The sequence below is a fragment of the Jaculus jaculus genome, chromosome 13, assembly GCF_020740685.1.
Source record: "Jaculus jaculus isolate mJacJac1 chromosome 13, mJacJac1.mat.Y.cur, whole genome shotgun sequence".
NCBI classification, from domain to species: Eukaryota; Metazoa; Chordata; class Mammalia; order Rodentia; family Dipodidae; genus Jaculus; species Jaculus jaculus.
Genome location: NC_059114.1, coordinates 2,897,063 through 2,922,014, shown reverse-complemented (window position 1 = coordinate 2,922,014; position 24,952 = coordinate 2,897,063). Strand labels below are relative to the sequence as shown.

At 45.9% G+C, this 24,952-nt stretch overlaps 1 protein-coding gene and 4 non-coding genes across 5 annotated transcripts; 3 read left to right on the top strand and 2 right to left on the bottom strand.

The window, feature by feature from the left end:
* Window positions 1-1,811: 1,811 nt before the first annotated feature.
* Window positions 1,812-15,922, bottom strand: Znf184 (zinc finger protein 184). The gene is made up of 5 exons (XM_045132186.1): window positions 15,788-15,922; window positions 10,767-10,834; window positions 6,037-6,163; window positions 5,588-5,683; window positions 1,812-4,175 (listed from the first exon to the last, which is right to left on the bottom strand). The coding sequence occupies exons 1-5, from the start codon at window positions 15,792-15,794 to the stop codon at window positions 2,224-2,226; spliced, it is 2,250 nt and encodes a 749-aa protein (XP_044988121.1). The 5' UTR covers window positions 15,795-15,922; the 3' UTR covers window positions 1,812-2,223.
* Window positions 15,923-20,103: 4,181 nt separating this feature from the next.
* Window positions 20,104-20,185, top strand: Trnas-aga. Its single transcript has one exon. It is a non-coding gene; the product is annotated as a tRNA-Ser (tRNA).
* A 316-nt stretch (window positions 20,186-20,501) lies between these two features.
* On the top strand, window positions 20,502-20,573 carry Trnad-guc. Its single transcript has one exon. It is a non-coding gene; the product is annotated as a tRNA-Asp (tRNA).
* Window positions 20,574-22,126: 1,553 nt separating this feature from the next.
* Trnas-aga lies at window positions 22,127-22,208 on the bottom strand. Its single transcript has one exon. It is a non-coding gene; the product is annotated as a tRNA-Ser (tRNA).
* A 2,640-nt stretch (window positions 22,209-24,848) lies between these two features.
* Window positions 24,849-24,920, top strand: Trnaq-cug. The gene has a single exon. It is a non-coding gene; the product is annotated as a tRNA-Gln (tRNA).
* Window positions 24,921-24,952: the final 32 nt, after the last annotated feature.

Below are 24,952 nucleotides of genomic sequence, written 5' to 3'. Positions count from 1 at the left end.
AGATTTTTACTCAGTGAGCATGTATTTCCTGAGCCTGTTAGATATTAATTTACACTTCTGGTTTGTGGGTTTCTGGTTCGTGGGCTGAGAGATTGAAGAGATGTCCCTAGAGTAAAAACGTTTCCCTGTGGTGTAAATTGGTTGTTCATGCCTCCACCACAACCCCACAAGCACAGGCAACTGAAAAGCATTAGAGGGCTGAAAAGCAAAAACATTAACATCATTCAGATAAACCCTGGATATGTATTAGTACATGGTCTTTCAGCTTTTTTTATTATTCTTTTTTTTTATTTTTTGAGGTAGGGTCTCATTCTAGTCCAGGCTAAATTAGGCTGGCCTTGAACTCACAGTGACCCTCCTACCTCTGCCTCCCAAGTGCTTCAGACTTTTTTTTAGTCAGGGTCTCTTGCCCAGCTGATCTGGAACTCTGTAGCCCAGGCTAGCCTCCAGCTCATAGCCAGCTTGCTACCTCTGTCTTCTGAGTTCTGGGGATTAAAGGCATATGCCACCATGCCCAGCTCCTTTCCACCTTAAAAAAGAAAAAATCCAAAGCCAGGTGTGGTGGTGCACACCTTTAATCCCAGCACTCAGTTGGCAGAGGTAGGAGGACTGCTGTGAGTTCAAGGCCACCCTGAGATCACATAGTAAATTCCAGGTCATCCTGGGCCAGAGTAAGACCCTACCTCAAAAAAAACGTTAAAAAAAAAAAATCCGAATCCGAGCTGGGTAGTGTAGCATGCCTTAAATGACAGCACTTGGGAGGCAGAGGCAGGAGGATCACCGTGAGTTTGAGGTCACCCTGAGACCACATAGTGAATTCCAGGTCAGCCTGGACTAGAGTGAGACCCTACATGGGCGGGGGGGGGGGGGGACAGGCATGAAAGAGCCAGCTCTCTCCCCACTTCAGCATATGAGCACAAAAGAGAGAGCTGGGCGTGTGGTGGTGCACGCCTTTAATCCCAGCACTCAGGAGGCAGAGGTAGGAGGATTGCCATGAGTTTGAGGCCACCCTGAGACTACATAGTATCTTCTAGGTCAGCCTGGGGTAGAATGAGACCCTATAACAAAAAACAAAAAAAAATAAAAGAAAATAGAAAGAAAGAAAAGAGAGAACAGTTACTGCCCTGGGAAGCTGGGCCTCACCAGACTCCGCACTGTCATGAAAACCACCCCAACTTGTCACTACATCCCAAACTGAGACATTGTGACAACCAGGTTTAAACAGTATTGACATAGTTGTAGAAGCAGACCAGAATGCTAAAAATAATGATAATTAAAAAAAAAATACAAGAGGATATAGTATGAATTGATTTTGTTTTGTTTTTTGAGGTAGGGTCTCACTCTAGCCCAGGCTGACCTGGAATTCACTATGTAGTCTTAGGGGCCTCAAACTCACAGCGATCCTCCTACCTCTGTCTTGTGAGTGCTGAGATTAAAGTCATGTGCCATCAAGCCCAAACTTTTTTGTTTGTTTGTTTGTTTGTTTTACAAGGTAGCGTTTCACTCTAGCCCAGGCTGACCTGGAATTCATTATGCAGTCTCAGGTTGGCCTTGAACTCACAGCGATCCTCCTACCTCTGACTCCTGAGTGCTGGGACCAAAGGTGTATGCCACCACGCCTTATCTCCAAACTTGAGCTGATTTTTTGAGACAGTTTCATTATGTTGTCCAGTCTAATTCGGAATTCTGGAATCTACCCTCCCATCCCAGCCTTCTGTGTAGCTGAAACTACAGGCATGCACACTGAACCTGGCTACAAAATTTCAACATTCACACTGAGCTCGGCTATGATATGCAATTGAATGTCAGGGTACTGTGCAGTTATTTTTATTCGCAACCAGTTACCTGAACACTGTAAGTGTATCGGAACAGGAGTAGAGCAGACCTCCAGTCACCAGAGCACAAATTCTGGCTATGAGCAAAGCATGCATCAAGTATGCACTCGAGATGCAACACAAAATGCCGATGAATAGTAAACCACTGACGAATATATTGTAAAGTATAAAACTGAGTATAAAACTACAAACCACCTTTCAAACCATTTACTCCAAAGTTAGAATTTCACAGAGGAAACAAAGCTTTAAATGGCTGAGCTTTCCAGTGTCACAAAGTGTTTAGTGACCCTTGATCAGTGCAGACCAAGTACTCTCCACCCCGTAGTGTGACAGGAAAGGTCAGAGCACTTCATGCAGTCCCTACTTAACAGGACACACGGTCAACCGTTCATGACGTTCCAAAGGCAGTCATGCTGGGGTGTGGCCTCTGAGGTCTGGAGAGAGTGCAGCGGTACCTGAAGGCCTTTCCACAGTCATCATACCCAGAGGTCTTCTCTCCTGAGTGAGCTCTCTGCTGCTGAGGGAGGCCCGTGGTCTTCCTGCACTCACTGGCGCCGCCGGAAGGCTTCTCTCCAGGGTGAGCACACTGGTGCTCGGTCAGCTGTGCGCTCCGGCTGAAGGTTTTGCCACAGTCGTTGCACTTGTAGGGCTTCTCTCCCGTGTGCACTCGCTGGTGCTGAGCCAGATGGGAGCTCTGACTGAATGTCTTTTCACACTTATTACACTGGTAGGGTTTTTCTTCTGTGTGAGTTTTCTGATGTTGAGCAAGAGATGAGCAATGTCGAAAGGCCTTACCACACTTGGGACATTCATAGGGCTTTGCTCCGGTGTGAATCCTTTTATGTTGTGTAAGGTGTATTTTCTGGTTGAAGGCTCTCCCACATTCATTGCACTTATAAGGTCTTTCTCCAGTATGGATTTTCCTGTGCTGAATAAGAGAGGAGCCGTAGCTGAAGGTTTTCCCACATTCCTGACACTGGTAAGGTTTTTCTCCAGTATGAATTCTCTCATGCTTAGCAAGAGATGAGCTCCGGATGAAGGCTTTCCCACACTCCTTACACGCATACGCTTTCTCCTGGGTGTGAGTTTTCTGGTGCTGATTGAGGTTTGAGAGATAACTGAAAGCCTTCCCACACTCACTGCATTCAAAGGGTTTTTCCCGGGTGTGAATTCTTCGGTGCTGTGTAAGGGATGAACAGTAACTGAAGGCCTTCCCACACTCACTGCATTTGTAAGGCTTTTCACCTGTATGAATTTTCAGATGCTGAGCAAGGGATGACCAGTAACTAAATGATTTTCCACACTCTGCACAATCATAAGGTTTCTCCCCAGTATGTGTTTTTTGATGTTGAGTAAGGTTGGAGTGCTGGCTGAAGGCTTTCCCACATTCATTGCATTCATACGGTTTTTCTCCAGTGTGGATCATGTGGTGACGGATGAACGTGGAGGGCCCGTTGAAGGCTTTCCCACATTCATTACATTTATAGGTTTTTTCTCCAGTGTGAATTTTCTGATGTTGGGTCAGGTGTGTGCTCCTGGTGAAGGTTTTCTCACATTCCTCACATTTAAAAGGTTTCTCTCCTGTGTGAATTTTCTGGTGCTCCATAAAGTGGCCTCTCTGGCTAAAGGATTTTCCACAGTCATTACAAGTATATGGTTTCTCACCAGTATGAATCCTCTGATGCTGAACAAGATGGGTCCTTTGGCTAAAGGCTTTCCCACATTCATCACATTTGTAGGGTTTCTCTCCAGTGTGAATTCTTTGATGTTGAATGAGAGACGGGCCCTCAATGAACCCTTTCCCACACTGGTCACATTTGAATGGCTTGTCGCCAGTGTGAATTCTCTGGTGGTTGATGAGGTTCTCACTGCGGCTGAAAGCTTTGTTACATTCATTGCACTTGTAAGGTTTCTCCCCGGTGTGAGTCCTCTGGTGACGGATGAGAGCTGAGCAGTACGTAAAGGCTTTCCCACACTCACTGCATTTGCACAGCTTCTCCTTCCTGACTGGGGGGGACTTCTGTTTACCACTGGCTTTCGTAGAGGTTTGTCCTGGAAGTGCCTCTTGCTGGGCTGCAGGGTCTGACCTTGCCCCAGTGCTGTCTTCAGAGCCAGTACTTGCCAGGCCTCTCTCACAGGCAGGTGCTATCTTCTCAGGTACTTCTGTTTCCCTTGGCTGTGTGTGCTGGCCTGCCGGCCAACTCTTGAAACTGCTCCCAGGTGTCCACAAATCTAACTCAGTGGAGCTCCAGGAATCGACCCTTCCGCATCTTCCCACCACACCTTCAGAAGTGCCCAGGTGTGAGGCTGACGCGCCATTTTCAGGCCTTATCTCCCAGTCTGAAAGAAAATAAAATGCCAGTGTTCTCTGGATAGAGAAAAAAGAAAACTGACATTGCTGGGCATGTTCTAATGAAAATAAAAGTAAAGTCCTCTGGATATACTGGGGGTCCTCACATACATAGCTGTGGTGTCTGTGGAAAAGGTAGAAGGAACTAAGAATAAACAAATCATGGAAGTGGCGAGAGAATGTCTACTTCAAGTTCACAGACAATCTCTAGGATCAAGTAATGGGCTGGCGGACTTTTAAGGTGATATTTAAATTTACAAAGTGACCACACAGACCATTTGTGGATCCACAGAAGCAGGCTAAACCTGAGGATGTGGCCTGACCTGAGACTCCCTGCTAATGAACTGAACACAAAGCAAAAATCCAAGAACTGTGATTTAAAGACCAGACAATCAGAAAAGACTTGGCTAAGACCCCATGATTGCTAGTCCAGAGCCCTAAAGAAATGTTTCCATCATTGCTAGAGGTTAAGAATTATAAATATTATGGCCAGGCATGGTGGCACAAGCCTTGAATCCCAGCACTCAGAAGGCAGAGGTAGGAGGACTACTGTGAGTTTGAGGCCAGTCTGGAATACATAGTGACTTCTAGGTCAGCCTGGGCTAGAGTGAGACCCTACCTCTGAAAACCTTAAAAAAAAAAAAAAAAAGGTTTATTTTTTTAGATACTAAACAGGAAGAAAGAAGAAACTGAACTGAACTGAACAGTAGCCAGAGAGACTCAGTGATGAATAAAAGGCATCTGATATCACAGGCCTGCATTTATTTTATGATAACAGATAGAACTAAAGAGATCCAAAAGAGAACACTATGAGAGATGGAAGGAGGGAATAATTATGAGATCAAAATCCCTAAGGAAGAGTGAAGTAGAGTCCAATGTCTAGGTTTGCTTTAGAAAAAAGAAGGAAGGTTTAGCGTGGTGGCGCGTGCCTTTAATCCCAGCACTCAGGAGGCAATGGCAGGAGGACAGCTATGAGCTCGAGGCCGGCATTTGATTACACAGTGAATTCCAGGTCATCCTGGGCTAGAGGGAGATCTTACCTCAAAAAAATTAAAAAAATAAAATAAAAAATAACAAAAATAGGCAGGAAGGACACCTCCTTGAAAGGAAAAGTAAAAATAGAATCTACGACATCCCAGCACTTGAGAGGCACAGGTACGAGAATTACCATGAATTCAAGGCCACCCTGATGCTAAATAGTGAATACCAGCTAAGGCCATGCTACAGGGAGACCCTACCTGAAAAATCAAAAAATAAATAAATAAATAATAATAATAATAATAATAATAAAATCTATGCTGTCCTGTCAATGACACGACAGGACAGATGGCTACATGCCAGCACAGCCCCTTCCCACCAGGCTGGCATCTGGTTAGATCCTCATCTGCTGCCCATTACTTACCTGCCAAGGTACCGAGAGGAAGATGTGGCTCCTCGACCCATGGCTCTGTCCCCTGCTCCAGCTGGAAAATCACTTCAGGTTTAGAGACCTGGAGCCCTACTCAGAGGAAAAGAGGCATGTGAATCTGTTTACCACAATAAGGGCTCCCAACCTCACCACTTTGTCTTTAGGAGATGTTACATGTGGGACATGTGATGAGGGGGTGGCATAGCAACTCCCATACACAATGATCAATCTCAGGAGAACACCCTTACCTATAGAGACCAGAGGTGCACCCTCCTCCTCCACACCATGATCTATCTCAGGAGGACACCCGTACCTATAGAGACCAGAGGTGCACCCTCCTCCTCCACACCATGATCTATCTCAGGAGGACACCCTTACCTATAGAGACTAGAGGTGCACCCTCCTCCTCCACACCATGGTCTATCTCAGGAGGACACCCTTACCTATAGAGACCAGGTGTGTATAATTTTCCAGGGTCACATCTCTGAACAAATCTCTCTGATCAGGATCCAAGTGTTGCCATTCTTCCTGGGTAAAATCTACGACTACATCTTTGAAGGTCACTGATTCCTGAAACACAGAGCATTTCCCACTTGGGCTTAGGAGACCCTGACAGAGAGAGGCAAGGCAGGTGATTAATTATTTAAACAATGGTGCTGGCATGCCCTCCTCTGGAAAAACGTTAATATAGTACATGTGCTATGGTGGTACAGAACTCAAATGCACCTTGCCTGGAGGCACTCTGCCAGGTCTCCCCAAATTTTAAATGCATGTATCATTCAATCCATTTTTACTGTTTACAGAAAACACCTCTGGGGTACAGAAGGCCTACATGAAGTATTATTATAACATTTGTATCACAGGGAAAAAGTTAGTCACATGTCCATTAAAAGAAAGATGTTGAGCTGCATGTGGTGGCACACATCTTTAATACCAGCACTTGGGAGGCACAGGCAGAGGAGATGACTTCAAGTCCACCCTGAAACTACATATTGAATTTCAGGTCTCTCTGTACTAGAATGAGACCCTTCCTCAAAAAAAAAAAAAAAAAAAAAAAAAAAAAGATGTTTAGAGAACATATTATAGCTGGGCGTAGTGTGGTGGTGCACGCCTTTAATCCTAGCACGTGGGAGGCAGAGGTAAGAGGATCAATGTGAGTTTGATGTTAGCCTGAGACTACATAGTGAATTCCAGGCCAGCTTGAGCTGGAATGGAATGAGACCCTACCTTGAAAAATGTTTTAAGAAAGGAAAAAGAGAACATATGATACATCTAAACTGCAACACTATGTAGTCGCCTTTAAAATGAGGCATCCTAGGGCTAAGGACATGGCTTGGCAGTTAAAGGTGTTTGTTTGCAAAGTCTGCCAGCCCAAGTTCAATTCCCAAGCCACCAACGTAAAGCAGGACACAAAAAGTCAGGCAAGCATCTAGCATTTGTTTGCAATAGCAAGAGGCCCTGTTACACACATACACAGATATGCAAATAAATAAAAGTTAGAAAATAATAAAATGAGGTTACCTCAACCTCCACCCTGTCCCCTCTCTCTCTCCCCCCACCTCTCACTATGGTGAATTGTGTGAAAATGCAACTTTTCTGGGCAGGAATGCAACGCTAAAACCAAGGCTGCTCTACAGTGGGCTCACAAAACTCCCCGGTGGCTGGAGCAGATCTCTGATAGCCCAGTGGAATAATGTGTCTGCCTTAAAGCTTTTCTTTCCCTGTCTTCTCAGTTCCATTTGCCATATTCATTGGGTCATCCAATGCCGGTGACCACCTTCAGCTCAGGGAAGTGGTCAGACAGCCTCCATCATCTTCCTACCATACATGGAAAGACAGACCCAGCTCCCTGGCTTTTTCCTTGGAGGATTTCCCTGGGAACCTCTGGTCAAAAGCAATTGCTGAGGGATACCTGCTTTCCTTCTGAACCCCCTGTCCTCCAGGAAAAGGACACCTGATCCTCCAACAGATGTCCTGTACTTCTCACCCTCAATGAGTTTCTGAATTTCTAAAACTTCACAGTCCTCCCTGCTAGACCAATCTTGAAGTCTTAGGTCCAGGAAACTGTTTTGATCCTCCATTTTGAAGCCAGGGATAGAGGTATCCCAAAACTGACTGCCTTCTTAGGCTCCAATCCTTCCCTTTCCCCCTGCCTTTTGCTTGCTGAGGCTGTTCCTACAGTCAATGCTAGCTCCATACTATGGTGAATCAGGTGGCTGAGACCAGGTCCCTCTGAGCGGGGTCCAGTACCCCACTGCTCTCTTCCTAACCCATTTCCAGAGTTTAGAGCCTACCATATTCCTCCCCAAACAAACCCTCTACCAGCCCCACTGGACAGACATCCCCTTCTACCATACCCGCTGGACACAGGTCCAGGACCTTGACCCAAATCTGCTCCAGACTCTTGGCCCAAAAGGAGACATAAAGTCCAAGCACTTCATTTTTTATTGCAATACAATCTGACTGCAATATAAATTGAACAATGATTCCTCCTGATTTAAAATGGCACATGTGGCTTCTAAATTCTTAAAGATGGTGATAACTTCATCAACCCACACAGCTAATGACAGGAAGTCCCCTCCACTCAAGCCTTCTCACACCTCTGACCTCTTCCCCCGCTGTCTGCTCAGCTCTCCACTCCAAGTCCTCCTCCTGCAGGAGCAACCTTCTCATCACCCCATTCAACAGTTCTTATTAGCCCCACCTTGCTCCAGGCCAAGGAGATGGCCACAGCCTTCCTTCACTGAGGCACTGCAAATGACAAGCATCTTCTTTCCCTCAATCTCTCTCATAAAGTGCAGTCCTAAACTGTAGTTAAGTTGGCTTAACCTGTTTCTGTCAAAGTGACCCAAATCACCCTTCCCAATTATCACTTTCCAGTGGGACGTGATAGCAGTACAAGATGTTCTTTTCTTATTATGCTTTTGACATTGAGAAGGCACTAACATTTAGAACAATAAATGCATAAAATCACTACAGCTTCAGTGAAGATACTTAACAGTGGACACTACAAGCCAGGCCAAATGAGCCAACAGGTACAATACTGGCACATCTGTCATGGTGGAAACCAACTGCCCTCTAATTGTACTGGAGACCTGCTCCATGGGAGGGAATACATCACTGATACTGAAAACTTAAAACCGGGGTAGTCATGAGGTGTAACATCTGCTGCTGTCTGGCTAGCTAAATGTATATACTATGCTTATCAAACTGCCCAGTAAGTACTTCTCTTAATGTTCATACCCTTATATTAATGCTACTCTCACTGTTGGTAGAGAAGCTCCTCTTTTCAGATGGCAGTGACCTTGGGATGACTCAGAAGGCATCATGGAGCTGGGAAGAACTGACAGGAGTGCTCAACACTGCAATATCTCTATCACACCTTCCAAGGCTCAGGGTCCATTGCAGAAGAGGTGGTGGAAATAATGTAAAGGCCAAAGGAAGGGTAGGACTCCTTACAACATGCTCCACCAGACACAAAATGGCCTGGATCTCCATGACCTCACAGTGCCTGACACTACCTACCCAAGACCATCTTAAAAGGAGGAAAAGATCATGACATCAAAATAAAAGACAGACTGATTGAGAGGAAGAGGAGATTTGATGGAGAACGGAATTTCAAAGGGGAAAGTGGGGGGAAGGAGGGCATTACCATGGGTTATTGTTTATAATCATGGAAGTTGTTAAAAAAAATCTCAAAAAAAAATAAATTTAAAAAAATTACTAGGCCTTCAACTTCTCGCCACAACACAGCATCTGGATTGTCTTCCACTATAACGCTGAATAATACTGAAATAAGTGCTCACATTCCAAACAGCCAGCAAGACAGAAGTGAGGCAGATAAACATTAACATAACCCCACAATCCCTTCAGTTTTGTTTTTTTTTTTTTTTTTTTTTTTTTGGTTTTTCAATGTAGGGTCTCACTCTGGTCCAGGCTGACCTGGAATTAACTCTGTAGTCTCAGGGTGGCCTTGAACTCATGGCGATTCTCCTACCTCTGCCTCCCAAGTGCTGGGATTAAAGGCGTGCACCACCACGCCTGGCTAATCCCTTCAGTTTTTAAGAAGTACTGTCCATACAGCAGAGCAAAACCCACTCCCTAAGCTGACGACACAAAAGTGGTCGATTGCCAGTATATACAGAATTTTCAGGAGACCCTGGAAGGACAGCACTGCATGGAAGAGCTCCAAGGTCAGACTTAGGTTTAAACATAATCTCTAGGGGCAACATTATCAGTAACAATACAAAACCGAAGGCAGAGCTGAGTAAAGATGAGTAGTCAGCACAGGAAGTAGTACATACAGTCATTGCACAGTCACCTCCACAGTGACTCACCACAGTCACCTTCAGTCTTCTCCACAGTGAATCAGCACACAGTCACCTTCAGTCTTCTCCACAATGAGTCAGCACACTGTCACCTTCAGTCTTCTCCACAGTGAGTCAGCACACTGTTACCTTCAGTCTTCTCCACAGTGAGTCACCACACAGTCACCTTCAGTCATCTCCACAGTGAGTCAGTACAGTCACCTTCAGTCATCTCCACAGTGAGTCAGCACAGTCACCTTCAGTCATTTCCACAATGAGTCAGCACACTGTCACCTTCAGTCTTCTCCACAGTGAGTCACCACACAGTCACCTTCAGTCATCTCCACAGTGAGTCAGCACACAGTCATCTTCAGTCATCTCCACAGTGAGTCAGCACAGTCACCTTCAGTCATTTCCACAATGAGTCAGCACACTGTCACCTTCAGTCTTCTCCACAGTGAGTCAGCAGTCACCTTCAGTCATCTCCACAGTGAGTCAGCACACAGTCACCTTCAGTCTTCTCGCCAGTGAATCAGCACATAGTCCCCTTCAGTCACCTCCACAGTCAGTCATGTGCATAGTCAGTCAAAACTACAATTAGCTCAATCAGTGTCAATCAGTCCACAAACCCCTCTAGCACCCCAAGGGGCGAGGAAGTCCAGCTTGTAAGAAAGGCCTTTAAGTAGTTTTTGTTTGATCAATCCCTGATAAATTCCTGAAATTTTGAAACCATGTTTCTTACCCTTGGATAACTGAAAACTAAACTTTGGAATGCTTAGAGTCATTAGTTATTGCTCTGTGTGTGTGTGTGTGTGTGTGTGTGTGTGTGTGTGTGTGTGTAGGCATTTCAGGAAATTTCTACTTACTTGAAAACTGATTGATGGGAGTAGGGAATATGCATCTTGGAGACAGGCAGAATCTGGAACAGACAGGCCTAGAGGAGGGAGAAGGAGGCACTGTGAATTTTGTCCACATGTGTTGTTCCCAGCAATCCAGAACATCTACTTACCCACACATACCCCAGCTGAGGCCTTTGTCCCCTTCTCAGGAGTTAAAAGCTCTGATGTTCTGATATTAAGATGCAGCTTAGTCCTTAGATTCTTAGTCACATGGGTCATACAGGTAAGCCTGTGGTCCTCATTAAGTGACCCAAAATATTCCATTTGTTTTATTTGTTTTTCAAGGTAGGGTCTGGCTATAGCCCAAGCTGTTCTGGCCTCAAACTCACAGTGATCACCTACCTCTGCCTCCTGAGTGCTGTGATTAAAGGCTTGTGCCACCACACCAGGCTTACTTTTTAAAAAACTACTTTTATTTATTTACTTAGAGAGGGGAAGAAAACGGGCACATCTGGGCCTCTTGCCACTGCAAATGCACTCCAGATGCATGCACCACATTGTGCATCTGCCTTTATGTGGGTACTGGAGAAATGAATATGGGCTGGCAGGCTTTGCAAACAAGTGCTTTTAGCCACTGAGCCATATCCTGAGGCCTGACATAATATTCTTGCTGCCTTTTCCCTGTCACCCATAAAATATAAGTAAATATCAGATGACTTTCCAAAAGCATGTGACAATGTACATCTCTCATCTTCTCTAGGCTTCAACTTTGTGCTGTGAAGAGTGGAGACAAATACCCAGCAGGCATGTCTTTCAAAGTTCTCCTGAGAACATAAAGGTAGGGAAAGGAAACAGATCAGCCAAGGGGAACTTCTCCCTTTGAAGTATAATGTATACAGAAAGACTGGCAAAGGAAGATATGTCCACAGATATTAAATCTGAAATGGGGCCTGAGGCAGAAAATAGAAATAGCAACAATAACGTGAGAGATGTCTGGTAAAAACAAGCAAGGCTGGGACACAGCTCAGTGAGAGTTCTGGCCCCATGTGCACAAAGCCCTGGCACTTGAAGCCAGAATGAGACTACATAGTGAATTCTAGGTCAGCCTGGGATAGCGGGAGACATGACCTCCAGAAACAAAAAAAAAAAAAAAAAAAAAAGGAGGAGGAGGAAGAGGAAAGAAAAAGTAAATGTCAGAGTGGTTATTTAAGGCAGCCTGGGCTGTACAACGAAACTCAAAATAAACCAGAGCTACAGAAATGGCTCAGCGGCTAAGGTGCTTGTCTGCAAAGCCTAACAACCCAAGTTCGATTCCCCAGTACCCAGATAAAGCCAGATACACCAAGTGGTGCAGCATCTGGAGTTTATTTGCAGGGGCTGGAGGCCCTGGTGCAACCATTCTCTCACTGTTTTTGTCTCCTCTTTTCTCTCCCTCCCTCTCTGTTTGCTTACAAATAAATAAATAATATTTTTAAATAGGGCTAAAAAAGTGACCCCCCCCAAAAAAATATATACTGAAGTTCATTGCTTGTAATGAAATTTTCTTGATACATGCTACAGTTTTTATGCTTCTTAGTGGCCAAGAAGTTTGTTCCAAGCCGGGCGTGGTGGCGCACACTTTTAATCCCAGCACTCAGGAGGCAGAGGTAGGAGGATCGCCATGAGTTCAAGGCCACCCTGAGACTACAGAGTTAATTCCAGGTCAGCCTGGACCAGAGTGAGACCCTACATTGAAAAACCAAAAAAAAAAAAAAGAAGTTTGTTCCAGCCTTTTATATAGTATAGATTTCTTACCCTTCGATGCTCCTATGGAAGAAATCCATATTGTCAGACTTGCTTAATGAACTTGTTTAATGAAGCTGGCCTGCCCACTGTTTGTGAGCAGACTTTGTTTCCAGAGCATTGCATTTATAAGCACAAAGGCACCAACAGTGCACCATTTAGCATCTGCTTACACTGTGTATATATATGCACTGTAAGCAGCTGGTAGTTCCTAGGAATCACAAATTCCTGGTGTGACTCTGACCTCAGTCCATTGCCTATAATTTACATTAGTGCATCTCAGTGGAAAACTGTGATCTCCCAGCATGTCAGACGGAGCCTCCAGAGAACTCCAGAAGAGCGTGCCATACGTCATGGCGGTGGCTACATAACGTGTGTATATTGAATGTGCTCAGTGCTCCAGATCTACTTGGTAGTTCTGGTTAATGGTTTTGACAGAAGCTCTCCCCCTGCAATCTCATTCAGGTCCTTACTGTTATGTGATGTTTTGCTAGGATAGTCTGGTTCTGCTCTGCCCTTATAAAGGGAACTCTGCGTGTACTGTATGAGCTTCTCAAATTCTATGTCCATAATTACTATTGTGGCTTTGAATAGCTCTTTTCCTTTTGTTTTTTTTTTTTAACTGATAACAATAAGTCCTGTTACTGAGTGGGATGACTAGGATCATGCAACCATTTTACACTGGAAATTCAGCAACTAATAAATCCTTTCACAGATGTGGACAGATTGTTATTATCATTTGTTGAATCACCTACTTCAGTTCCTGACTCCAGGACTCTTGCTTTCTCAGGCTTGACCTTTCCTACACTGTTGCAGCAGTTCATATGCCTTTTGAAAGGAATGTGATTGAAGACTGAGCCCACAACTATATTCATGACTAATAGTGAGGAGTATCCTGTAGAGCTCATATTTACTCATCAAGTCTCATTCAAAAAAAGGTTAAATGGGAGCTGGGCATGGTGCTTCGGTGAGTGGGGCAAATGCAGAACTGATGAGGTTCCACTGTTTAAAGAAATGTGTAAGAAGTTCCTGATTTGTCTCAATGCTTCCATGCCGAAGAAAGCAGAGGAAGTGATAAAAGGAACTACCATTCTCAATTTTGGTGAGTGAAAAAAAAATTGTAACAAAATCTTGAGGGGGGGGAAAAAAAGACATTATCATAGTTTTAGAAGAGATAGGAAACACACAGGGGTAGCTGACTACTCAAAACTATGGAAACAGAATGAAGAGAACCTCTCAGGTAAAATGGCTTTGATTTCAAGTAACAGACACTGTAAGAAGCCACAGTAACAGCTACAGAGGCCAGCTGTGTCCAGCAGAGGGCAATGTCAGTGAGTACTCCAGATGTTATCACAACAGGCTAGCACTCAGGAAAGTTGATCCAACCATAGAGCTGTGAGAAATCCCCAGGAGAAAGGAAAAAAGGAAGGAAGGGAGGGAGGGAGGGAAAGGAAGGAAGGAAAGGAAGGAAGGAGGGAACAGACGGACTAAATGAAATCATTTAAGTCCACTTAATTATAAGTGACCAAAAGAATATAAAAAGAAGACATGAAGAGCAAAAATAGAACAATCATAAAGCTGGACGTGGTAGCCTTCAACTCACGGTGATCCTCCTACCTCTGCCTTCCAAGTGCTGAGATTAAAGGTGTGTGCCACCACACCCAGCCTTATATACGTTAACTCTTGATCACATGGATATAACAATTCTACTACATTGGAGTGGCACATATCTAGTTCACTGCTACTTATGTTTAAAAAAACAAGTCTGAGGGCTGAGGAGACGGCTCAGTAGTGAAAGGCACTTGCTTGTCTGTTGCCATGGGTTCATTCCCCAGTATCTACATAAAGCCAGATGAGCAAAAGGACGCCACACGCATCTGAAGTTTGCTAGCAGCAGCAAAAGGCTTTGTCATGCCCTTGCCCATGGGCCCCTCCATGTGCTGGCAAATAAGTAAATATTTTTCTCTAAATATGGGCTAGGGAGATGGCTCAGCAGTTCAGCAGTTAAGGCAATTTCCTGCAAAGCCGAGGGACCCAGGTTCAGGTTTTCCAGTACCCACTAAAGCTAGATGCACAAGGTGGCACATGCATCTGGAGTTCATTTGCAGTGGCTAAAGGTCCTGGTACACCCATTCTTCCATCTACCTATCTGTCCGCCTCTTTCTCTCTCACATAGATTAAATAAAATAAATCTGAAGTTGCAGTATAACATCACTGATTTTTAGTAAACACTAGAAACATAACCCAAATCAAAAAGTTCTATATGACCCATTCAAGTATCTTTTAGAACACATTTAAAGATGGCTCAGTGGCTAAAGGTGTTTGCTTGCAAAGACAGCTGGCCTGTGGTTCAACTTTCCAGTATAATCATAAAGCCAGATGCACAAAGTGGTGCATGTGTCTGGAGTTTTGTTTGCTAGTGTAGGAGGCCCTGGTGCACACTTTCATATTCCTTCTCTCCCTGCCCTTGTAAACAATAGGATTTGTTTTTAACAACTATGTTTTGTTTTAGACACTACACTTTAAGAAATAGGCAAAAGATCCCAGACATGGTGGCACACGCCTTTAATCCCAGCACTTGGGAGGCAGAGGTAGGAGGATTGCTGTGAGTTCAGTGCTACCCTGAGATTACATAGCGAATTCCAGGTCAGCCTGGGCTAGAGTGAGACCCTACCTTGACAAACAAAACAAAACAAAAATGGGCAGAAGAGTTTTCATAGACCCATCAAAGGAAATAAGGCTATTTAGAGAGGTCTAATTGCTGAATTCACAAGTAAGGGCAGGAGCAACATGTAAAGACAGAAAGTAAGCTTTTAAGACAGAGGTTGCAGGAGCTGACACATCTGTCTAACATAAGGAACAAAAAAAAAGAAAAAAAAAAAAACACCACCAGGATGGTGCCTGCAACCCAAAATGGCGAGTTTCATGCCACACTTTTCCTTGGCATAGGTCTGACAGGCAGCCAACTGCAAAGATAGTTGAAAACTGATTCTTGTATTGAAGACATAGAATACTAGTATTTTATTTATCTGGGCGCAAGGTTATCACCCTGAAATTTAATAAAGTCACACAAAGACAAGATGTCCTGAACTGTGGCTCTTTTTCTCACTCTGAGGTCCTGAAGTCGGGGAGCAGTAACTCTCCTCCCCCCGGCCCCGTGTCTCTCTATGACGCAACGCGGTTTCCTTGACGTACCTGCACACGCCGTGGCCTCCTCCCACCTCTCCATCCTGTGACATCAGCACCGCCCGTGGGCCCTCCCTTACCTGCCATCTCGGCTCATCGCGTGCCTCCAGGAGCGGGTACCAGGTCCCTCGCTGTGGGGCTCCGACGTCCGCCTCCGGCCCGCACGCAGGCCCAGGCCTCCGCCACACAGGATGCGGTCATAGCCCACGTCACAGCCCGGCCGCGGAGCGCCGCGGCGCCCAGGGGACAAACGCGCGGACGCCGGGCACGCGGGCGGGGACGCGGGCGGGGCGGCGTGCACGCGCGCCCGACACCTGTTGCGGACCCCCGCGGGGAGGGGCGCGCGCCGGGCCGGGGCGGGCCAGCAGCCCACTTCCGGGGACCCCGGGAACAAAGGAACAAAGCCCTCCGGGGGACGCGGAGGACTCCCCCAGCTTCCTCCCGCGCGTGACGTCACGCGCCCAGAGCGCCGGCGGTTGCCATGGTGACAGATAGTCTCTACCCCTCCCCTCCCCCCTCGCCCTCGCGCGGACGCTGGGTCCCTGCACCGTTGCCACCACACCGAAGGAAGGCAGGGAGCAGACGCTGCAGAACGCGCTAGGACCCACCTCTTTCCCCTCCCACAGTGGGCTTCAGCGGTCACTTCCGGTCGGACCGAAAGAGCCCCGCCCCCGCACGCTGGCCACAGGGAGGCTGCCTCAGCCAGCACTTTGGACTACAAGTCCCAGAAGACCTTGCGCGAACCACGTTTTCCCAAGCTTCGAAAGTTGATGGCACACACCGCGGGTCCAGACGTTACACCAGATAAGCGTTTGGGTCTGGTAGCTGTTTATTTTTTGTTGTTGTTGTTGTTGTTGTTTATTTAGGGGTTTTTTTTGGTTGTTATGGTTGAAGGTAATGAGGTTGGTTTTTATTTATTCACTTATTTATTTATTTATTTTTGAAGCAGGGTCTCACACTATACCAGGCTGACCTGGAACTCACTCTAACCCAAGCTGACCGGCCTCCTCCTGCCTAATCCTCTTAAATCGCTGTGCCACCACATCGGATTCCAATTACTTTTGTTGAGATCTATGGCATTCAGATTTACTGATTGTAACAAATACACATTTACATACCAGCAGGGTTTTTTTCTTGCGGTTTGGTTTTCCGAGGTAGGACCTCACTCTAGCCCAGGCTGACCTGGAATTCACTATGTAGGTTCAGGGTAGCCTCGAACTCATGGTTATCCTCCTACCTCTGCCTCCCAATTGTTTTGTTTTTTTAAGGCAGTATCTCATGTAGCCGGGGCTGGACTCACTATGCAGACGATACTGTTCTTGAACTTTTTATTCTCTTGCTTCCATCTCACAAGAACTGGGATTATAGGCACGTCTGCTAACACTCAGGTCCTCAGTGGTAGAGTTTGTGCTTAGTAAACACGAAGCCATGAGTTTGATTCCCAACATGAGAAAGAGAAATAAGTGCATTCTAAGCAATTGTCAATAATAACAACCCGATTTGTTGTTGTTGTTGTTTGTTTTGCAAGGTAGGGTCTCATTCTCGCTCAGGCTGACCTGGAATTCACCATGTAGTCTCAGGGTGGCCTTATGTGGCCTTGAACTCATGGCGGTCCTTCTACCTGCCTTCTGAGTGCTAGGATTAATGGTATGTGCCCCCATACCTGGCTACAAACCAATTTTTATCGTTTTTTTGTTTTCTCGGGCTAAGATCTCACTCTAGCTCAGGACCCTGACACCACTAAATGCCGATAAGATGTGGAACAACAGGAACTCTCTTGCTGATGGTGAGAATACAAAATGATGTAGACTTTGGCAGAAAGTTTGGTAATTTTTTTTATAAAACTAATTTGCCCCTAACCATAAGCCAACAGTCTTGCTTCTTAGTATTTGTCCTAAGGAGTCAAAAGCCTTCATACAAAAAAGTAAAACTTGATGTTGCTGCGGAGCCGCCAGGCGTGCGGAGCAACACCTTCTCCATGCGCCTGAGCGCCCAGGCCGGGCTCCAGGGCTCCGGCTACCTGGCAACAGAAAACACTAACAAAACTTCGAGCCAGAAATACATGCTGATTTCCTATAAACTGTAACTAAAGGTAATCATGGAGAAGGAAGCTCGGAGCACTATTCTTTTCAATGCATACAAAAAGGAAGTATTCACCACCAATAATAGCTGTAAATCTTTGCAGAAAAGACTTCGGAGTAATTGGAAGATTCAGAGGTGACCGTGGTCATGTGTATTGTTTTCCATGTGATAATGATAGCCTGATGATAGATTTTGTGGGATCTCAATTTCAAGAAGTTGGTTGTGGTGGCACATGCCTTTAATTCCAACACTTGTGTTCCAGGTCATCCTGGGCTAGAATGAGACCCCACTTCAACACAAAACAACCACGAAAAAGATTGTTTAAAATAAATATTTTGGGGCTGGAGAGATGGCTTAGCAGTTAAAGCACTTGCCTGCAAAGCCTAAGGACGCAGGTCCAATTCTCCAGTACCCACATAAGCTAGATGCAAAAAAAAAGGTAAAACTTGCATATTTGTAACAATATTTTTCATAATTCCCCAAATGTGGAAGAAACTAAGATGTCCTTCACTACATGAATGAATAAGAAAAGTGTAGAACTCATAGACAATGATTGGTGGGCATATAATGGGAAGCTGAATGAATGGGGGTCCTTTTAAAAAGTAGCAGACATTTGGCTGAACTGTGTTCTAAAGAAGGATGAGAAACAGAGCTTGAAGGTAATGAACTTGACTATCTATTTAAGAAGAATTCCAAATGACACAGGCCAGAGAAATTCAACTCTTCTCAGGACAGTGAAGCAGAGATTTACTGAGTGAGTGAAGAGAGTGTCTAGCATTGTTTAATGTAACTGAGAAAATTAAAAATATTAGTTCTGTGTGGAGCTTTCTTTAAGTCTTTGTTGTAAATACTCTTGTGGTGGTTTGAATGTAAAATGTCTCTCATACCCTCAGGTGTTTGTGACGAAGCCTCCTTCCTACCGCCTCGCCAGTGGAAAGTGAAGCCTTGCTGGAAGAGGCATGTTGCTGGGGACAGGTCTTGTGGTGCCGCTTCTTCTCTGGGGTTGGTCTCAGCAACAGAACCATCACTGCGGGGCTACATAGTGAGTTCCAAGTCAGCCTGGGCTACAATGAGAGGCCCTGCCTCAGAAAACCAAATGATAACAATAATTATAGTTTTAGTACATGTACATCACTAATTGCTTTCTATTTTGCTAAGGTTTTTGTGTACAAAAGTTTTTGATTTTTTGTATCTAACTTTATCCAAAGCTATTGTTCAAAATAACTTAAACAAATAAATCCATATACATCAATTAAATATTATAAAACGTTTACACAAAATCAAAATGAGTAGATGCATTAGTAATGTGCATCTATGATTTTTTTTTTACTTAAATGGACATCTGACTACCCTATCAAAACTGCTTCCTGTCTGTCTGTTCCCTCAGAGCATGGCTCTCCAACAAAACAAAACAAGGAGGGTGCAGAATTTCTCTGGATGCGGTTCTGTACACCTGTAAACCCAGCACTAGAAGGCAGAGGCAGAAGAATCAAATAGAGTTCATGACCAGTCTGGGCTTGCTACAGAGTGAGACCTTGTCAAAATATATATATATACATATATAAGACCACCCAACAACAAAATCCAGTGCATTTCTTTATTTAATCCTCCTTAGAAACTCGTTCTTTGCGCTGTCTTCTCCATTCTAGTATTTTCTTGCTCTTATCAGTTCGAGCTGTGAGACGTCTCTGGAATAGACAAGCCAGTTACCAGCAATCTACAAACCGGAAGCAGTCAGGAAAACTCGGTGACAGGAGGCTTTAGAGCATAAGGCCATTTAAAACGCCGAGGGAGGCCCAGCAAACGGAGCGTGGGTGCAAGCTACGAGTGTCACCTGTGGGCGTGCAGGCGAAATGCAAAACGACGCCGCGGTGCAAAGGGCCCTCAGATGAGCAACTAGGCTTCTCCGCATCATTTTCCACCCAGGACACAACCAGAGGAAGAAATTCCTCCCTGAATGCCGTCGGCATTCATCCAGGAGTCCCAACAAAAAGCAAGCGGGACTTATGGCGCCTGGAATTCAGAAAGGAAGCTCTGAATACACTTCCTTGTTTTCTTTAGACGGGGTCTCGCTGCGTGGCCTTGGAACCAGGCTGGCCCTCACCTCGCGACAATCCTCCTGCCTCATCGGCCCGAACGCTGCGGGCACGGGCGCGCGGGCCCCCAACTCGGTCGGTCTCCTTGCCAGCCGAGAGTCGCGAAACGCTGTCGCCATGACGACACTGCCCAGGCGCTGCGGCTCCCGGCCGCCCGTGCCTTACGTCAGCACCCGGAGCTCCCCTTTCGTTACTCCAGTACTCGTGTGTTCAGTCTCGTAGTCGTGGCCGAGTGGTTAAGGCGATGGACTAGAAATCCATTGGGGTCTCCCCGCGCAGGTTCGAATCCTGCCGACTACGTAGCGTTTTACTCGGAACTTTGACACTCCACCGTGAACCGGAACCTAAAGCTGGGTGGGGGAAGCTGCGGTCGGGCCGGATCCGCAGATGGGTCCACGGATCTTTTTGTGCCAGTGGAGACAGGGCGACACTTCACTTTTCCCCCTACTTCAGGGTTGCAGCGCTGTCGCCAGACGTCCAGTCGTGGCTCAGGGCTGTATACCAGGCGTCGCCATAGTCAGCGAAGCCGGATCACTTGGTAACCATAGTTACCGGAAGTGCAGAGGTGACACCGTAGCGTTTAAGTAGAGTTCCTGAGCAGCTCTTCACCGTCACTTCCTCGTTAGTATAGTGGTGAGTATCCCCGCCTGTCACGCGGGAGACCGGGGTTCGATTCCCCGACGGGGAGGACATTTTTATTTTTTTTTAGTTTGAAGTTTCTTTACATTTCTTTAGTACAATTCCTTCGAACTAAAGAAATACTACCAAAAACAGAAGAAACGACAGAAGCCAGTTACACAAAGAAAAACGCCAGTTCCGTACTACAGACGTCTGGTAGTTAATTATCATAATCGAGCGATCAGTACAGAAAACTCGGTACCTCGCGGGGCGATGGACTTGGTCCAGAGAGCCCAGTGGCACTGTATGGATATTCCTGCAAACAATTAAGACTCTTGTTGGCAAGGCCAAACTCAGTACCCACATAAAGCCAGATGCACAGGGTGGTGTGTGTGTCTGGAATTTGCAGTGGCGAGAGTCCCCGCGCACTCTATCTATCTGGCTCTTTCATAAATAAATAAAGAAGTCACCTTTAGCACTGAGCTCTCCACAGCCTCTGATAGTCTGCTTTGAGAAGTTTTGAAACTAAACTTGTGGGGTTTTGTTTGTTTGTTTTTTATGTTGAAGGTCCAAACTAGGATCTCATGCATGCTAGGTAAGTGATCTCCTACAGATTTATATTCCCAGACCAACAATAATTTTTAGGGGCCATTTATAAGAGCAAGAAAGCCTATTAATGAGTATATTAATAAATGTAATTATAAATTGCAGTAAGAATGTGTGAGTGCTACATTAATAGCTCCTAATCATGACATAGTGAGTTGTTTTGATATAAAAAGCTGTATCTTACACATCCAGTGAAAGGCCCAGATTCAGTGTAATGGAAGATATCCAAACACAAGCCGTTTTCAAGTGCATGTGCGACTGAAAATGGCCTGTGTAGCCAAGGAAATCTTGAAAATGAGAAGAGATCTTGAAGGCTTCCATTACCTCATGACAGAAGTATTCAACTCCTGGCATTGCCACACGACGTTATCATCTGCCGATACGTCAGGCCGCATCTGTAGCTATCCCTGGACTCATATAGCCCTGGAGCCGGTTACAAGCAAAATCACTTAAGAAAATGTGTTCCCAGGTTAAAACCTTTTAAAAGTTTGGCTTGCACCAGGGACAAGCTGGCACACAGCATCAGCAGAGCCATGGCTCACAGGTCCCAAGACCCAAAACAATGTCAAATTCGCAGCTTTCAGAACAGACTCGTTACATTATCTTTGCATGTACCAAAGCTCTTAAGTTGAGAGAGCTAGTTTATCAATCTTTTTGTATTTTATGTACTATTTTGTTTTTCAAGGCAGGGTCTTACTCTAGCCCAGGCTGACCTGGAATTCACTCTGTAATCTCAGTCTGCCTCCAACTCACAGGATCCTCCTACCTCTGCCTCCCAAACGCTGGGATTAAAGGTGTGCACCACCACGCCAGGCTTCAATCTTCTATTTTATGGTCATTATGTTTGTGCATATTTGCCTGTCCAAACGTCATGAAAACACTGTCCTGTTTTCAGCTTAGACAGCAGCTTCAACCTTCCCACGATAGACTTCAAGCCAGCCCTTTCATCTTAAACATGGTAATTAATATCCCTCGCTGCTTTGGCTGTGGAATCCCAACCCAGGAAAAGGTAAAGTCCGTAGTCGGCAGGATTCGAACCTGCGTGGGGAGACCCCAATGGATTTCTAGTCCATCGCCTTAACCACTCGGCCACGACTACACATGCCTGGTGCACCTTTTATTAAGTGATGGAGATAACACAGCACATAAATCAGGTTCCTGTGTCATTTGAAGGATAAGGTCACTTTCCTGAACATAACACAATCCCTGGGATTAAAGGAAGATTTGATTGAAAACAAACTTTACTTTACTCAAAGTTACAGAAAAATTTCAGTTCCAGGGTTGGGATACCTCCCCAAACAATTCAGACCATTGCCAAGGCTGTTGCCCACCAGAACTAGATGGTAAGACCCAGCTGTGGAAGACACCCCATCCTTCGGTTGCAGGACCTCTTTCATCATTAGAAGTCCCAGTGCTGGAAGCTGCTATGTGGGCAGCCAGTGGATCCTGAAAGCCACAGAGCTGGCTGCTTAGGCAAGATGTGCCTGTTAGAGCTAATTTGGGAGAGTTGGAGCTGAGGGTGGCCCTGGCAGACTGTTGTGGGGCAGGAAGAAATATGGAAATTAAAACCAATGGGAGTTACCTGGGTTTGCTTTCACCACTGAGTGTTAACACAGAAATATTTGTGATGGCTTTTAATTGCCTTGCCTTTTTGCGGCCTTGAAAAGCAAGTTACAACGAAGTGTAGGTTTGAAACCAATTGGCTCAGCAGTTCTGACACTTAGCTACAAAGCCTCAGGACCGGGGTTCAGTTCCATTCATAAAGTGGTGCTCTTGAAATTTGTCTGCAGTGGCTAGAGGCCCCGCCATGCGTATGCTCTATCTGCCTTTTTTATCTCTCAAGTAAATGAAATATTTAAAAAAAGGAAGAAAAATAAAAAGGCCAGGCATTGGTGGTGCACCCCTTTAATCTAAGCACTCAAGAGGCTGAGATAGGATGATCGCTATGAGTGTGCAGCCACCCGGAAACTACAGAGTGAATTCCAAATCAGCCTGACCTAGAGTGAGAGCCTAGCTGGGGGGAAAAAAAAAATTATGAAATTCCTCTATACTCATGATCCTCTTGCCTGAGCCTCCTAAGTGCTGGGATCATAGGCATGTGCCATCACACCTGACAGGTGGCATTGTTTTTCCAAGCCTGGGTTCCAAGTCACTAAATACAAAGTCAGGCACAGGAAGGCCTCTCCTGCCACAGTCTGTGGCAGCCCGGCTGGGACCCCTCTCTATGTCCAAGGAAATTTTCTGTCAACGAAACTCTCACTTCCACTTTGTTACACCTGTCTTCCTGACTCCTAGTTCTTTATTCGATGGAGAAGAACCCATCCTCTAGCCACAGATGTCATAACGACATCTTGATCCTGGAAATGGGAAGGAGAGAGAATGCTCTGTCAACACGATGCTTGGGAGGAAATGAGTACTGTGCCTGTGTGTGGACAAGATCCTGAAAACTGTACACCAAGTCCTCATCCTCTCCCACTCACACACACTCCCCTTCTCTCAGTGGGATCAGTAACAGACACGGCCATGATGGGATTTTGGCTAGCTGAAAAACTTCCCACCTCCATCACCGTACTTCCCGCCTTCCTCTAAGGGGGCTATAAATACCCCAGCAGAAGGTGACCTCTTCTTGGGCACGTCTCACCTGAATAAAGTCTGTACAGGTGCTGGGCTACCCTGGCCTTCTCTCCAGGTGCCAGACTTGTACCTTGCATCTTCTCAAAGATGAGCTGCCCTGAGTGAGCCACGCTCCTGGGGCCAATCAGCTCAGGGTTGGTGGCTACCCAAGAAAAGTTGCAACAAATACATATGTGAAATGACCATTCACTGTGGCTCGTGTGTGTGTGTGTGTGTGTGTGTGTGTGTGTGTGTGTGTGTGTGTAGATTGGGGGGAAGAGTTGGGTTATGCTGGTGCTTCATTTCAGTAGGGGTGACCACTTCTTTTTATGGAATAAGACCTGGGTCTGCAAGACATGTGTCTTTCTTTTGAACAGGAAAGCATCACAACTAAGTGGATGCCACCATGGGAGGGGCTTATTTTGGGGTAAAAATGCATCTGTTCCTCTCCGTTCTGCCTGACCTAGATAGAGCTCAGTTAACACTCCCCAACTACAACTGTGTGCAAGCTCTCCGACATCACCCTGACAGAATGCTGACAATCTTTCCTGGAAACAGGGTTCCAACCCTGAACCCTGATGGCCCCACGCTTACTAAGGTCCATCTTCTCTCCCCCACCCTTGAATCACAGTTAGCATCAGATAAGATCCACTGAAAGCTTTCTCAGTGAGAATCTACAGGCTAGTTTTGCAGGTGATGGGACTTTATCTATGGCTGGCCTGGTCCTGGGTAGGTAGCCTAGGCTGGCTTTGAACTCGCGGCAATTCCCCTGCCTCGGGCTCCAGCGTGCAGCGTACATTCCTGCAACATGGGAACTTTCTGCTGTGATCTACTTTGGTATACACGAGGCGGTGCCACCCTAGGCAGCAAAGGCGTCTGTGCCCTTCGCTTGCCCACGCTGCAGAGCACCGAACCCAGTTCACTGTGGTCCTCGCAACGTGACCCCCGAGAGTCCAGTGCAGCTGTGGATGCCGGCCTGGAGCCGCCTAGAACCGAATCGTCCTTGAACTTTGCACGAAGACCTCCTCCCGGCGGCTGAGTAGGAAGGTGTGCGGAGGCAAAACCTCGGGTGAATTTAGCCATGAGTATATCCCATCACCATCAGCGCCAGCTAAAGCTAGCGTGGGGTTCCATGGTGTAATGGTTAGCACTCTGGACTCTGAATCCAGCGATCCGAGTTCAAATCTCGGTGGAACCTAAGATTTTTCCTTTCCGCAGGAAATCTCACTG

Bases quoted from the DNA above. Each gene is read 5' to 3' on its own strand.
- Znf184 (XM_045132186.1), bottom strand. The intron at 6,164-10,766 runs GTAAGTAGAAAT...TCTGTGTTTCAG, and splicing joins TCCCATCAATCAGTTTTCAA to GAATCAGTGACCTTCAAAGA. The intron at 4,176-5,587 runs GTAAGTAATGGG...ATTTTCTTTCAG, and splicing joins TCCTCTCGGTACCTTGGCAG to ACTGGGAGATAAGGCCTGAA.